This window comes from Musca vetustissima, unplaced genomic scaffold, assembly GCF_032173495.1.
Source record: "Musca vetustissima isolate MV318-11 ecotype Yass unplaced genomic scaffold, APGP_CSIRO_Mvet_v1 utg88121, whole genome shotgun sequence".
In the NCBI taxonomy this organism is placed as follows: Eukaryota; Metazoa; Arthropoda; class Insecta; order Diptera; family Muscidae; genus Musca; species Musca vetustissima.
This window is the reverse complement of record NW_026883554.1, coordinates 31,639-48,243: the sequence shown is the minus strand read 5'-3', so window position 1 is coordinate 48,243 and position 16,605 is coordinate 31,639. Positions and strand designations below refer to the sequence as shown.

At 36.9% G+C, this 16,605-nt stretch overlaps 1 protein-coding gene across 1 annotated transcript; it reads right to left on the bottom strand.

Moving 5' to 3' along the window:
- Nucleotides 1–1,370: 1,370 nt before the first annotated feature.
- LOC133330479 (fatty acyl-CoA reductase 1-like) lies at nucleotides 1,371–8,031 on the bottom strand. Its single transcript, XM_061538915.1, has 6 exons — nucleotides 7,862–8,031; nucleotides 7,683–7,776; nucleotides 5,272–5,435; nucleotides 4,419–5,207; nucleotides 1,549–1,806; nucleotides 1,371–1,476 (listed from the first exon to the last, which is right to left on the bottom strand). The coding sequence occupies exons 1-6, from the start codon at nucleotides 8,029–8,031 to the stop codon at nucleotides 1,371–1,373; spliced, it is 1,581 nt and encodes a 526-aa protein (XP_061394899.1).
- Nucleotides 8,032–16,605: the final 8,574 nt, after the last annotated feature.

Genomic DNA, 16,605 nt, shown 5'->3' with positions numbered 1-16,605 from the left:
AAACGGCGAGAAGATCAAGCTGATGGTATCAACGCGCAGGACGTCCAGTAGACTCGGACCAACTGTGGAACTTGAGCAACTAGAGCTTCGAAGTAGTTAAAGATTTCATATACCTTGGTACCCCGCCATAAATAAAACGAATGAAATCAGTTTTGAAATTCGAAGAAGGATTGTGTTGGCCAATAGATGCTACTATGGTCTATGTAAGTAGTTTAGAAACAGGGTCAACTCCCGCCAGACCAAACTCACACTTTACAAGACGCTGATACTACTCGTGCTGTTATATGGATCTGAAGCATGGCTACTTGCGCTAGCAGATGAGACAGCTCTTAAGGGTGTTTGAAAGAAAAATTCTCAGCTCTGTGAAACTTGAGAACTAGAGCTTCGAAGTAGTTAAAGATTTTATATACCTTGATACCCCGCCATAAATAAAACGAATGACATCAGTTTTGAAATTCGAAGAAGGATTGTGTTGGCCAACAGATGCTACTATGGTCTAAGTAAGTAGTTTAGAAACAGGGCCAACTCCCGCCAGACCAAACTCACACTTTACAAGACGCTGATACTACCCGTGCTGTTATATGGATGAGACAGCTCATCCATATAACCGCAAGCAGATGAGACAGCTCTTAAGGGTGTTTGAAAGAAAAATTCTCCAAAAGATCTACGGACCGATCTTCGACGACGAATATCAGTGTCAAACGAACCACGAGCTTTATAATTTATACGCGGACATTGACATAGTCAGTCGTATTGGGTTGCAGCGACTACGTTTGACTAGGTCATGTTGTGAGAATGGATGAAGATGCTCCAGCCCAGAAGGCATATTAAAGTGAACCAGTTGCAGGTTCCCGTAGAAGGGGAAGGCCACAATCTTTCAAATAGGAGGAGATGCGCACAAGACCGACGCACATGGAAATCTTTTTTAAGCTCGACTTATGAAACAACCGTTCTGTAACAAGCCAGCTAAGTAAGTATCACAAGGCGTGGATTTTTAAAAATATATTTTAAAGGGACTATCGTAAGGCGCTTCACCCCCTGCCTATGAGCCAGATTTTATTGCTCAGAGTTTTTTTTTTGTGAAATATATTTTGTTTATAGAACCCGTAACATAGATTGGTGGTATTTGTTTTCTAAAATTTATTTATTTATTTTTTTTTTCTCCATAACAAAAAATACAGGTAAATAAAAATTGGCTTAACAACAATTCAGATTATTAAACAATTAATATTAACACACAAAAATAAGACATACAAGTATAACAAAATAGCTTATCATCTAGAAATTGGTTACGAACTTCATTGATATAAGGATAATAAATTTTAATAGCTACTACTATCGATGAGAATGTGGAATGCATTCAAATTGGACTATGTTGAGCTGTCGAAGAGGAAATCCGATATGAAACGGCGATAAATGAAATACAGAATGCCAAAGTAGCAGGCATACTTGAAGATCTTATCCACCCACCACATGCTAAAATAGAAAAAAATAATTAATTATTAGGAATATTTCCTTTTTGAAGTATTTAATGGGGTTCCAACTTACATTTTCATATGTCTCTTGGCAGCTGGGATTGTATCATCAGTCTCCTTCAATATCAGACGGCGAGCACACAACAGACACTCAGTGAAATAATCGTACAAATCGAATTCGACCTTCTCGATGACATAGGTTAGACGTTCTCGATTATTCATCAGCTTTCGTAACTTGATGGCTTCTCGATTATCAAAATTCCACACATTGTTGGCATAATATTCGAATACGGCGAAACCTTTGTAAATGCGTTTTTGGACCTTTATCAAACTGGAAAGGAAGGAGAGGAAAATAATTATTGAATAAGTGGGTATTTAAAGAAAATTAAAATAATATAGGCGTGGGTATTTAAATATTTTTTGAGAGGTTATACTAGGCATCGATTTTATAAAGAATAATTTTGGAGAGGATATACTAGGCGTCGATTTTACAAAGAATATTTTTGAGGGTCAAACAATTTTGAAAGACTATCATTCATATTTTTTGAGGGTCCATTCAAGGTGAGGGTTAAAAAAATCTTTTTTAAGAACTACTCAAGGCTTGGATTTTTAAACAATATTTTTTGAGGGTCTATTCAAGGTGAAGATTAAAAAAAATGTTTTTGAGGAGATACTCAAGACGTGTATTTAAAAAAAATTGTTTTTAGGGGTCTTTTCAAGGCGTGGATTAAAAAAAATAATTTTGAGGGTCTATCATATGATACGGTCAGAATAGCAATCAATCGGCTGAAGAATAATGAAGCAGCAGGTGCCAATGGGTTACCAACCGAACAATTCAAGAGCGGTGGTCATTTGCTGGTCAGGGGCATGCACCAGCTGATTAGTACAATTTGGCTAGAGGAATGCATGCCCAATGATTGGAATCTCAGCATCCTGTATCCCGTGTACAAAAAAGGAGACAAGACGATATGTGTCATCTATATAGGAATTAGCCTTCTTCCCATCGCATATAAAGTGCTATCCAGCGTGCAGTGTGAACGACTGAAGCCAATGATCAATGACATTATTGGACCATACCAATGCGGCTTCAGACCTGGCAAGTCCACCATTGACCAGATTTTCACTCTACGCTAAATTCTGGAAAAACTCAAGAAAAGCACATCGACACATTCCACCTATTCGTGGACTATAAAGTCGCATTCGACAGCCCTATCCGTTCAGAAGTGTTTAAAGCCAGTCTGCGTTTGGCATTCATGCAAAATTAATTCGGCTATACTGGATAACTTTAAGTGGCACAAGATCAGCAGTTAAAGTCGGAGAGGACCTCTCGGAGCCCTTTAATACCGAACGAAAATTTAGACAAGGTTCTAGTTTGATCTTTTTAACATCCTGCTGGAAAAGATCATATGAGACGCAAAGGTGAACAGAAATTTACATCAAACAACACATGATACTCGCCCACGCCGATGACATCGATATAATGGGTCGAACATTGCGAGCGATAACAGCCACCTTTGAACAAATTGAGAAGGATACTGCTAAAGTGGGTCTGGCAGTAAATGGCGAGATTCGGACCAACTGTGGAACTTGAGCAACTACAGCTTCGAGGTAGTTAAAGATTTTATATACCTTGGTACCGCCATAAATAAAACAAATGACAACAGTTTTGAAATTCGGATGCTACTATGGTCTGAGTAAGCAACTCAAAAACAAGGCCACCTCCCGCCAGACCAAACTCACACTTTACAAGACGCTGATACTACCCGTGCTATTATATGGATCTGAAGGAAGTAGATGAGCAGCTCTTGTAGTGTTTGAGAGAAACATTATCCGAAAGATCTTTGGGCCTATCTGCGTTGACGGTGAATATCGCCGTCGAATCAACCATGAGCTGTACCAGCTATTCTCGGACATCGGCATTGTTAGACGTATTGAGCTGCAGCGACTACGTTGACTAGGTCATGTTGTGAGAATGGATGAATATGCACCAGCCCAGAAGGCATATTAAAGCGAATCAGCTGATGGTTAACACAGAAGGGGAAGGCCACGAATAAGATGGAAAGACCAAGTGAAAGACAACATTGCCGAACATGGTCTTTCAAATTAGAAAAACTGCGCAAAAACCGACGCGCCTGTATTTTGCGCAGTTTTTTAAGCTCGACTTATGGAACGAAAGTTCTGTCACAGGCCAGCTAGGTAAATAAAAATATGTTTTAGGGTCTTTTTCAAGGGCTTCCTAGGCGTGGATTTTTTAAAATAATTTTTTTGAAGGTATTTTTCAAGGGCTATCCTAGGCGTGGATTTTTTAAAATAATATTTTTGAGGGTCTTTTTCAAGGGCTATCCTAGGCGTGGATTTTTTAAAATAATATTTTTGAGGGTATTTTTCAAGGGCTATCCTTGGCGTGGATTTTATAAAATAACATTTTTGAGGGTCTTTTTCAAGGGCTATCCTAGGCGTGGATTTTTAAAAATAATATTTTTGGGGGTCTTTTTCAAGGGCTATCCTAGGCGTGGATTTTTATTAATAATAATTTTGGGGGTCTTTTTCAAGGGCTATCCTAGGCGTGGATTTTTAAAAAATAATATTTTTGGGGGTCTTTTTCAAGGGCTATCCTAGGCGTGGATTTTTAAAAATAATATTTTTGGGGGTCTTTTTCAAGGGCTATCCTAGGCGTGGATTTTTAAAAATAATATTTTTGGGGGTCTTTTTCAAGGGCTATCCTAGGCGTGGATTTTTAAAAATAATATTTTTGGGGGTCTTTTTCAAGGGCTATCCTAGGCGTGGATTTTTAAAAATAATATTTTTGGGGGTCTTTTTCAAGGGCTATCCTAGGCGTGGATTTTTAAAAATAATATTTTTGGGGGTCTTTTTCAAGGGCTATCCTAGGCGTGGATTTTTAAAAATAATATTTTTGGGGGTCTTTTTCATATTTATACTTACACCGGCGGATATCTCAACAGCACCAGCAGAAAATCAACCAACAGCGCCGGTATCCAATGGAACAATATCATACAAATCCAATGATGTATATAATTCGATTTCATCGAACCGCCCGGATACCAAGCCACACCATTCAAAGGTACACGATTTGCAATAACCCAACGACCGATTTCAATAATTTCCGACCATGAAACTTTTATTTCATTCGAACTGGTCATATGAGCGACACGTGTCTCCAAAGGTCCCAATTCTGGTGATAGGAAACGCCATGTAGCCACCAACATACCATTGACCGCAACATCGACGGGCAAAAAATCACCATAACCACTCTCTTGACAATACATCGTACGTAAGACGCCCTTACCGGCAGCGATCAACAGGCCTGTCGGACCATTTATATTATCTGTCCAACCGGGTACCGGTTCTCGCCATATGGGTATAACAATTGATGGTCGTAATATTGCCGTAGGCATTGTATCGAATGTCTCCACAACTAAAGCCTCTGCGAGGGCTTTGGTATAGGCATAGGTGTTGGGGATGTCACCTAAAATTTTCTTTTCAATTGAACTGATATCTTCATCGGTTAGCCATTCGCAAACACTCATAACGGAATGGGGATCGGCAGGGGGATCATAGGGTTTCTCATAGAGAGTCTTCACGTGTAAATGGCAATACGAGGTGGAGACATAACAGAAACCATCTAATTTTTTGAAGGTCTTTGCCAAATCCAACATATATTTGGTACCACGTACATTCATGAAGACAGCATAGCGTAGGGGTTCATCGAATCTGTATCGAGGAGGGAGGGAAAAGTTTTAATATTTTCTTCGGGAAAAATTGAGATGTTCCTTACCTTATAGTGGCGGCGCAGTGCATTACCAGGGACACTTCGTTACGCAAAGTCTCAGCATCTTCTTTGGATATTCCCAGCTCGGGTAGCATAACATCGCCGGGTATGGCTTCAATTTTACTGAGGATCCAATCTAGGCCTCGCATTTCCTTTAGCTTGTCGAATAGCTGGAAAAAGAACAAGAATTTTAAGTCAGGCGTGGATTTTTCAATATTATTTTTAGAGCCTATCCACGGTGTGGATTTTTTAAAGTATATTTTTTGGAGGCTATACAAGGCGTGGATTTTTTAAAGACTATTTTTAGAGGCTATCCAAGGCGTGGATTTTTTAAAGACTATTTTTAGAGGCTATCCAAGGCGTGGATTTTTTAAAGACTATTTTTAGAGGCTATCCAAGGCGTGGATTTTTTAAAAAATATTTTTTGGAGGTTATCCAAGGCGTGGATTTTTTAAAAAATATTTTTTGGAGGTTATCCAAGGCGTGGATTTTTTAAAGACTATTTTTAGAGGCTATCCAAGGCGTGGATTTTTTTTAAAGACTATTTTTAGAGGCTATCCAAGGCGTGGATTTTTTTAAAGACTATTTTTAGAGGCTATCCAAGGCGTGGATTTTTTAAAGACTATTTTTAGAGGCTATCCAAGGCGTGGATTTTTTTAAAGACTATTTTTAGAGGCTATCCAAGGCGTGGATTTTTTTTAAAGACTATTTTTAGAGGCTATCCAAGGCGTGGATTTTTTTAAAGACTATTTTTAGAGGCTATCCAAGGCGTGGATTTTTTTAAAGACTATTTTTAGAGGCTATCCAAGGCGTGGATTTTTTAAAGATTATTTTTAGAGGCTATCCAAGGCGTGGATTTTTTAAAGACTATTTTTAGAGGCTATCCAAGGCGTGGATTTTTTAAAGACTATTTTTAGAGGCTATCCAAGGCGTGGATTTTTTAAAGACTATTTTTAGAGGCTATCCAAGGCGTGGATTTTTTAAAGACTATTTTTAGAGGCTATCCAAGGCGTGGATTTTTTTTAAAGACTATTTTTAGAGGCTATCCAAGGCGTGGATTTTTTTAAAGACTATTTTTAGAGGCTATCCAAGGCGTGGATTTTTTTTAAAGACTATTTTTAGAGGCTATCCAAGGCGTGGATTTTTTTAAAGACTATTTTTAGAGGCTATCCAAGGCGTGGATTTTTTTAAAGACTATTTTTAGAGGCTATCCAAGGCGTGGATTTTTTTAAAGACTATTTTTAGAGGCTATCCAAGGCGTGGATTGTTTTTAAAGACTATTTTTAGAGGCTATCCAAGGCGTGGATTTTTTTAAAGACCATTTTTAGAGGCTATCCTAGGCGTGGATTTTTTTAAAGACTATTTTTAGAGGCTATCCAAGGCGTGGATTTTTTTAAAGACTATTTTTAGAGGCTATCCAAGGCGTTGATTTTTTAAAGACTATTTTTAGAGGCTATTCAAGGCGTGGATTTTTTAAACACTATTTTTAGAGGCTATCCAAGGCGTGGATTTTTTAAAGACTATTTTTAGAGGCTATCCAAGGCGTGGATTTTTTAAAGACTATTTTTAGAGCTATCCAAGGTGTGGATTTTTTAAAGATTGTTTTTAGAGGCTATCCAAGGCGTGGATTTTTTAAACACTATTTTTAGAGGCTATCCAAGGCGTGGATTTTTTAAAGACTATTTTTAGAGGCTATCCAAGGCGTGAATTTTTTAAACACTATTTTTAGAGGCTATCCAAGGCGTGGATTTTTTAAACACTATTTTTAGAGGCTATCCAAGGCGTGGATTTTTTAAACACTATTTTTAGAGGCTATCCAAGGCGTGGATTTTTTAAAGACTATTTTTAGAGGCTATCCAAGGCGTGAATTTTTAAAGACTTTTTTTTAGAGCTATCCAAGGTGTGGATTTTTTAAAGATTATTTTTAGAGGCTATCCAAGGCGTGGATTTTTTAAAGACTATTTTTAGAGCTACCCAAGGTGTGGATTTTTTAAAGATTATTTTTAGAGGCTATCCAAGGCTTGGATTTTTTAAAGACTATTTTTAGAGGCTATCCAAGGCTTGGATTTTTTAAAGACTATTTTTAGAGGCTATCCAAGGCGTGGATTTTTTTTAAAGACTATTTTTAGAGGCTATCCAAGGCGTGGATTTTTTTTAAAGACTATTTTTTTCAGAAATATGCTTAGTGAATTAATGCAATTTAACTTCATTTGTTGCCACATGCGGCAGCCAAAACACCCACACACGCCAGTTTAATAGAGAACAAAATTATTTACCCTAACACGTTTGCGTATAATTAATTTTAATATCAACAATTATTATACGCTTACATGTTCATATCCCACACAGATGTATGTTAGCTTCCACAAATACACAAACACACACACATATGGTATATATATGCCTGGATTACTTACCACATTATCCAACATATCCTTAATACGCTCAATGGGTTCTCTGCCTTTCTTTGGTCGAACCAACAGATACATTTTCTTTAAATCGCCGCATGACCTGTGGGAGGGAATGAGAGAGAGAGGGACGGAGAAAATAGAGTTGTAAATATAAAAAATTAATAAAAATCACATTCCACACCAACCTCAGTAATTTCTCCACCAACACCTTGCCCATAAATCCCGTACCACCGGTAATGAACAGCGAACGTCCGGCAAAACACAGGGCAATGCGATCGACTTCATTTTCATCGTAAGAATCGATTCGAACAAACCCGGGATCCTTTTCGAATTCTAACTTTGGCCGTGCTTTCATTTTGACTGATGTGTTGTACTATTTTTTTTATTTGTTTGTACTGAACTAAAATTGAATTAAAAGAAAAAATAGTTATTAATAAAAATTAAAACAATTTTGTTATAATTAATTCAATGAAAAAAAAAATAACAAATGTGTTTTTGCAAAACTGAAAAAATAGTGAGGGGAAAAGCCTTGATTAATCTTGTTTTGTTGTAATTATTAATTTGTTGCAACTATTTATGTAGTATTGTGGCAATTGGAATTATTTGAAGCCTATTCTAGAATAAATAAAGTAAAAAAAATAATATTATAAATTTATTTTTTGAGCGTTAAAGGAATATTTTTGAGGGTCTATTGGAGGCGTGGATTTTTTAAAGAATATTTTTGAAGGTCTACCATACGGAGAGGATTTTTTAATAAATATAATTAAAGGTCTATAATAAGTCGTGGATTATCTAAAGAATATTTTTTAGGGTCTATTGGAGGCGTGGATTTATTAACGAATATTTTTGAGGTGCTTTTGGAGGCGTAGATTTTTTAAAGACTATTTTTGGTGAGCTATTGGAGTCTTATATTTTTTAAGAATATTTTTCATAAAGAGAGGATTTTTAAAAGAATAATTTTGAGGGTCTATTGGAGACGCTGATTTTTTAAAGACTATTTTTGAGGAGCTTTTGGAGGCGTAGATTTTTTAAAGAACATTTTTGAGGAGCCATTGGAGGCGTAGATTTTTTAAAGAACATTTTCGAGGAGCCATTGGAGACGTAGATTTTTTAAAGAACATTTTTGAGGAGCCATTGGAGGCGTAGATTTTTTAATGAACATTTTTGAGGAGCCATTGGAGGCGTAGATTTTTTAAAGAACATTTTTCATAAGAGGAGGTTTTTTAAAGAACATTTTTCATAAGAGGAGGATTTTTAAAGAACATTTTTGAGGAGCCATTGGAGGCCTAGATTTTTTAAAGAATATTTTGCATAAGAGGAGGATTTTTAAAGAAAATTTTTGAGTGTCTATTGGAGGCGTGGGGTCAGAATGAAGTTCGAACTTTCTACAAACGGGTAAAATAAGCCGAAGGCTTTGGTGAAGGCACATCCTCCTGTAGAGATACAGACAGTTTGCTGAGGATCTGGAAGCAGCATTTTGAAAAACTTCTGGTATCAAATAGTAGCAGTGAAGAACCAATAAATGAACCAAGATGAAGTCAGAGTAGCAATCAAGCGGCTGAAGAATAATAAAGCAGCAGGTGCCGATGGGTTACAAGCCGAACTATTCAAGACTGGTGGTCAGATGCTGGTAAGGAGCATGCACCAGCTGATTAGTACAATTTGCTAGAGGAATGCATGCCCAATGATTGGAAACTCAGCATCCTGTGTCCCGTGCACAAAAAAGGACACAAGACGATATAAAGTGCTATCCAGCATACTGTGTGAAAGGCTGAAGCCAATGGTCAATGACATTATTGGACCATACCAATGTGGCTTCAGACCTGGCACCATTGATCAGATTTTCACTCTGCGCCATCTATTCGTCGACTATAAAGCCGCATTTGACAGACCTATCCGTTCAGAGGTGTATAAAGCCATGTCTGTGTTTGGCATTTCTGCAAAATTAATTCGGCTATGCAGGATAACTTTAAAAGGCACAAGATCAGCAGTTGAAGTCGGAAAGGACCGATCGGAGCCCTTTAATACCGAACGAGGATTCAGACAAGGTAACAGTTTGTCGTGTGATCTTTTTAACATCCCCTTGGAAAGGTCATAGAGACGCAAAGGTGAAAAGAAATTGCACTCTATATACCAAACCACACATGTTACTCGCCTACGCCGATGACATCGACATAATGGGTCGAACATTGAGAGCGGCAACAACCACCTTTGAACAAATTGAGAAGGATTCTGCCCAAGACCAAGCTGATGGTATCAACGCACAATACGTCCAGTAGACTCGGACCAACTGTGGAACATGAGAACTACAGCTTCGAGGTAGTTAAAAATTGTATATAGCTTGGTAGCGTCATAAATATAACGAATGGCATCAGTTTTGAAATTCGGAGAAGGATAGTAATGGCCAACCGATGCTACTATGGTCTGAGCAAACAACTCAAAGGCAAGGACACCTCCCGCCAGACCAAACTCACACTCTACAAGACGCTGACATTACCCGTGCTGAAGCATGGGTACTTACGCAAGCAGATGAGGCAGCTATTGCAGTGTTTGAGAGAAAACTTCTCCGAAAGATCTATGGGTGCGTTGACGGTGAATATTGCCGTCGAATGAACCATGAGTTGTACCAGCTAGACGTATTGAGCTGCAGCGACTACGTTGGCTAGGTCATGTTGTGAGAATGGATGAAGATGCCCCAGCCCAGAAGGCATATAAACGCGAACCAGCTGATGGTTCACGCAGAAGGGGAAGGCCAAGAATACGTTTGGAAAGATCAAGTCGAAGATAACATCGCCGAAAATGGTCTTTCAAATTGGAAAAACTGCGCAAAAGACCGACGCGCCTGGAAATATTATCTAAGTTCGGCTTATGGAACAAAAGTTCTGTCACAAGCCAGCTAAGGAAGTAAGTATTGGAGGCTTGGATTTTGAAAAATGTTTTTTAAGGGTCTATCAAAGGTGTGGATTTGTAAAGAATATGTTTTACGGGTCCATCATATGGCGAGGATTTCTAACAATATTTTTCAAAGGTCTATCATAACACGTGGTTTTTTTTGATTTTTTTAAGAATGTTTTTCAGAGACTCTCCAAGGCGTTGATTTTTTAAAGATTTTTTTTTTCAAAGTCTCTCCAAGGTTTGGATTTTTTAAAGAATATTTTTTCAAAGTCTCTCCAAGGCTAGAATTTTTTAACGAATATTTATACTCTTCACCACACTGTGGTACAGGGTATTATGTCTTTGTGCATATGTTTGTAACAAGCAAAAGGAATCGAGATAGACCCATGGTTCCTTTTGAGAATATGCATAGAATCACTTTCTGAGTCGATTTACGCATGTCCGTCCGTCCATGTATTTTTGTTAAGAAAGTACAGGTCGCATTTTTGATTCGAATTGGATGAAATTTGGCAAAGCTCATTTATTTGCCACAAGGACTAACCCTATTGAAATTGGGAAAAATCGGTTCCGATTTAGATATTGCTTTCATATATATTTTCGCCCGATTTAAGGTATATGGTGCACCAAAGTACCTATATATCTTTGGATTTGCACGAAATTTGGCATAGCGTACTGAATTAAGTCTAGAGTGATATGTGTTGAGTTTCGGGAAAATCGGTTCAGATTTAGATATAGCTCCCATATATATTTTCGTCCGATTTTGTGTAAATGGTGCTCCAAAGTCCCTATATATCCTTCGATTTGCACGAAATTTTGTCATAGAGTACTGAATTAAGTCTAAAAGGATAGGTGTTAAGAGTCATGAAAATCGGTTTAGATTTAGATATAGCTCCCATATATATTTTCGTCCGATTTTATGTAAAAGGATAGATTAAGAGGTTAAGAGTCATGAAAATCGGTTCAGATTTACATATAGCTTCCATATATAATTTATTCCGATTTTATGTAAATGGTGCACCAAAGTTCCTATATATCCTTAGATTTGCACGAATTGTGGTATAGGGCTCTGAATTAAGTCTAGAATGATGTTGCTAAGCTTGGTGAAAACATCCGTAGCTAGGCCGATTGACACAACGTACTGAAGTAATATAAATTAGTCTCTGGAAAGTTTCCCTGAAATCGGTTCTGATATAGATATATAACAAAAACGCGACGTCTGTTAGGATACATATGTAGAATATACCCAAAGTGGTGAAGGGTATCATATAGTCGGCCCAGTCAGATTTTACTACTTTTCTTACTGGTTTGAGTTTATATTATATATGCGCGTATTTTTTTTTAAATATATAGGCGTGGTTTTTTAAATATTATATCCCATCGGTCCCCATATTTTTTTTCGTGACAATAGAGAACTAGCTCCAAGCCACATTTGTCATTTTGGAAACGTTGATTAGAATTAAAAAATTGCGGTCACACTTTTAACTAGTTTCAAAATAAATTAAAATCACACTATATCGCAAAATATTAACTTTGCAATTTAATTTACTATCAATTCAAATGGTCGTCAATATTTTCTTTTGAAACTTTCCACAAAAATACACTCATATACTTTTATTATATAGCCACATTGGTATATTATTTTTATTTATTTGCTTGCATATATTAAAATTTCTTTTTAAAAACTATTTCAGTATTTGTTTTGGCATTTATTGCGAATTCGGGTTAATCGAAACACATGAAACTAGTTCCAAAATAAAACAAAAAAATACATTTCAAACTTCTTTGGATTTTTGTCACAGTTTTGTTTTCGGCAAATAAAAAGTCAGGCCGACGCCTGCCTTTTAAAACCACAAAAAACTGAAAGTGTTTTGAGCTTGATCTGAGAATAGCATAACATTTTTGTGGACAAAAATGAAAACAGCAGAAATAAAAACAAAAACATAAACACAAGAAATTATTCGCATGCGGCTGGTTAACCTGTTGAACCAGTTAATAATGAGCCAGCCAGGCAGCCAGTTAGTCGCACAACTTGGCCATTTAGTTAGTCAGTCACTTGGGTAAAGTTCCATGCATGGACGCATCTTTACCTCCCCTCCTTCTCAACTTTTTGTTTTGATACATATTTTTTGTATTCTTCTTTGTTGTTTGAAAGCTAAACAAACAAAAAACAACAATAACAACAGCTACTGCCACTAATAATAACCAAAAATGTTTTTTTTTTTTTGCGTTCAAGTACTTGTTGCGCAGGCGCACAGCCGCATCATGGCTTTGTGAGGTTCGTTCGATGGTGGCACATATTATTTTGGAATTGCAACGAAATATATGTTGGTGGATGGCTGGCTGGCTGACGGTACGGTTGCTAAATATTTGTTCATACTTCAATTCAGTTACAAGCTCACTATCATGGAACTAGGTCAAATGTTGCGCAAAGGAACAACAACAACAACAACAGCAGCACAAAAACGGACAATTCATACTTTACCCGCAACTGACTGCCTGTCTGTCTGTCTTTCTTAGACGGAAACAGAACCACCGATCAATATGAGCATTGAATGGTGGTGATCAATGTAGACTTGGCCAAAAATTAACGCCACTACCAACAACAACACCAGAAAAAACAACAAAAATAAGTTGCAATTACTGTTACTGCTGCCACGGCTGGCAGTGATTGATGTTGCAACATCCATTGCAGTTCAGCCAAGCCAGTCTAGCAACTTCTAGCATTTGCGCCTTGGTTTGTTTTCATTACAAAAAAATACCAAAGCGACGAAACTTTTAAAAATGGACATGCCTTCGTTCAGAACCGCAACGAATCTTGATGGTCACAATGCAGCGATGACCACTTCCATCTGCGACCAACCAAACAAATGACGACGTTAAGGAAAATTTACACAATCGGCAAAAATATTGTTGTTGGACTAACAACAAGAACCAAAGTGAATGTGTACGGTAGATACCCTACAATCAGATTTAACAGCAGATTTTCTGAAGAATATTTTTTAAAGATCAAAAAAGCTTTGGGTCACTGAGGGTCTGTCATAGGCGTTTTTAATGAATGTATGTGGGGGCCTATTAGAGGCGTGGCATTATTAAAGAATATATTTCGAAGGCCTTATAGGGCCGGTTAGGGACGTGGATTTCTAAAGAAACATTTTTGAAGGTCTTATAGAGGCGTGGATTATTATACCGTACTGTGGTACCGGATATTATGTCTTTGAGCATATGTTTGTAACAGGCAAAAGGAAATGAGATAGACACATGGTTCCTTTTGAGAATATGCATAGAATCACTTTCTAAGTCGATTTATGCGTGTCCGTCCATCTGTCCATGCTAAATTGTAAACAAAGCACATGTAGCATTATTGATTCGAATTGGATGACATTTGGCACAGCTCAGTTATTTGGCCCAACCCCATTTGACGAACCCCATTGAAATTGGAGAAAATCGGTTCAGATTTAGATATAGCTCCCATATATATATTTTCGTTCGATTTAATGGAAAAAGTGCACCAAAGTCCCTATATGTATATATATTTCGATTTGCACGAAATTTGACACAGCGTAATGAATTAGGTCTAGAATGATGTGTGTTAAGTTTTCTGAAAATCTGTTCAGATTCAGATATAGCTCCCATATATATTTTCGTCCGATTTAATGTAAATGGTGCACCAAAGTCCCTTAATATCTTTCGGTTTGTACGAAATTTGACACAGCGTAATGAATTAGGTCTAGAATGATGTGTGTTAAGTTTTCTGAAAATCTGTTCAGATTCAGATATAGCTCCCATATATATTTTCTTCCGATTTAATGTAAATGGAGTACAAAAGACCCTATATATCTTTCGATTTTCACGAAATTTGGCATAGCGTAATGAATCAGGTATAGAATAATGTGTGTTGAGTTTCCTAAAAATCGGTTCATATTTAAATGTTGGTGCCATATATATTTTCGTCCGATTTTATGAAAACGGTGCATCAAAGTCCCTATATATCTTTCGATTTGTACGAAATTTGGCACAGTGTAATGAATTAGGTCGAGAATGATGTGTGTTAAGTTTCCTGAAAATCGGTTCAGATTTAGATATAGCTCCCATATATATTTTCGTCCGATTTAATGGAAAAAGTGCACCAAAGTTCTTTAATATATTTCGATTTGCACGAAATTTGGCACAGCGTAATAAATTAGGTCTAAAATGATGTGTGTTAAGTTTCGTGAAAATCGGTTCAGATTTAAATATGGCTCCTATATATATTTTCGTCCGATTTAATGTAAATGGTCCACCAAAGTCCCTATACATCTTTCGATTTGCACGAAATTTGGCATAACGTACTGAATTGCGTCTAGAATGATGTGTGCAAAGTTTCGTGAAAATCGGTTCAGATTTAGATATATCTCCCATATATATATTCATCCGATTTTATGTAATTGGTGCACAAAAGTCTCTGAAAATCATTCGATTTGCACGAATTTTGGCATAGCATACTGAATTAAGTCTAGAATGACGTGTGCTAAATTTCGTGAAAATCGATTCAGATTTAAATATAGGTCCCATATATATTTTCTTCCGATTTTATTTAATTGGAGCAACAAAGTCCCTATATATCTTTCGATTTGCACGAATTTTGGTATAGGGTACTGAACTAAGTCTAGAATTATGTTGGTAAGCATCGTGAAAACGTCCATAGCTAGGCCGATTGACACAACGTCCTGAAGTAATATATATTAGTCTCTGGCAAGTTTCCTTGAAATCGGTTCAGATATAGATATATAACAAAAACGCGACGTCTGTTAGGATACATATTCTACATATGTGTCCCCAAGTGGTGAAGGGTAGCATATAGTCGGCACAATCCGACTTTACTACTTTTCTTAATGGTTTAAAGAAAAAATCGATGTTTTGGAATAGTGATTGAAGAGTTTGCCATACACTAGTCAATCTCACATATACAAAAAGGGGTTCATCGGCATGACGGCATGATGTATAGTGTATGGGGCCCTTAAAAGAAATTTCATTGATCGCACCTGTTATAGGGTATTTTAGTGTCTATCAAACGTTATCCCAATTTCTTGAGATTTTCAAACCCAATCACTTTAATTGAAAATTTATGTTGAACCTATGATTTGTATCGGGGGGTTTTTGTTATACTCCATCCAAGTGACTTTGGAATTCCAAACTGGTGGGTTTTTCCTAACAGACAATTTCAAATGTTTGCACTGTTTTAGTGTATGTGTGTGTTCGTATTTGTTGCAACTCAAACAACAACCTGACAACAAAAAGTCGGCGTTTTAATTGTGCCATTCGGCGATCTATGCAATTTCTGTGTTGTACACACTCATGGCAAAATAATTACAGGAGTTGTGATGCAACTCCATACCAGCGGGCTTAATAGCTATTGTGCGAACATACATGCCTATAATAGTCTGGAACTCTCGGGGGCCAAGATCACCATCAAAACTTTATGGAATTAAACTTGATGTTGGGTATGGGTTGAGTGAGTATTTTGACAATGACGTGTGCACTGACATTTCATCATTTGTTTTCCATTTTCATTTCCATGGAAACGGGTTAATGTGTTAAGTGTCTGTCTGTCTGTTGCGATGTACTTTGTCTTACGAGTGGCTATGAGTACGAGTAAATACGTCATCATAACCTACTAAGCGATCAGTTAGTCGGTTAGTTAGTTGGTATTGGGCTTATTAAATTGTTGCAGTAAGTTTAAACAATAACATGATAGCTATGTTAACACACTTGGCAGAAAAAGGTTGGTAACAAGCTTGTAAATGTTTACCGACTGTCCATTGAGGTTTTTTTATGGCATTTATGATGGGGTTAAAAAAGTAAATGTTATGATTTCGCTGTCAGCGGATTATCGGATGTGTGCCATGGGGTATTTTTTGTTTGTTAATTAAGCTATTATAATTTTTATGAGCACACTTTTTTATTGTTATTATGTGTTTTAATATATTTTAATATAATATTATACAATGGTATTTAGGCAAAGGTTAAGGTTGGATGGTTTGTAAAAAAAATAATA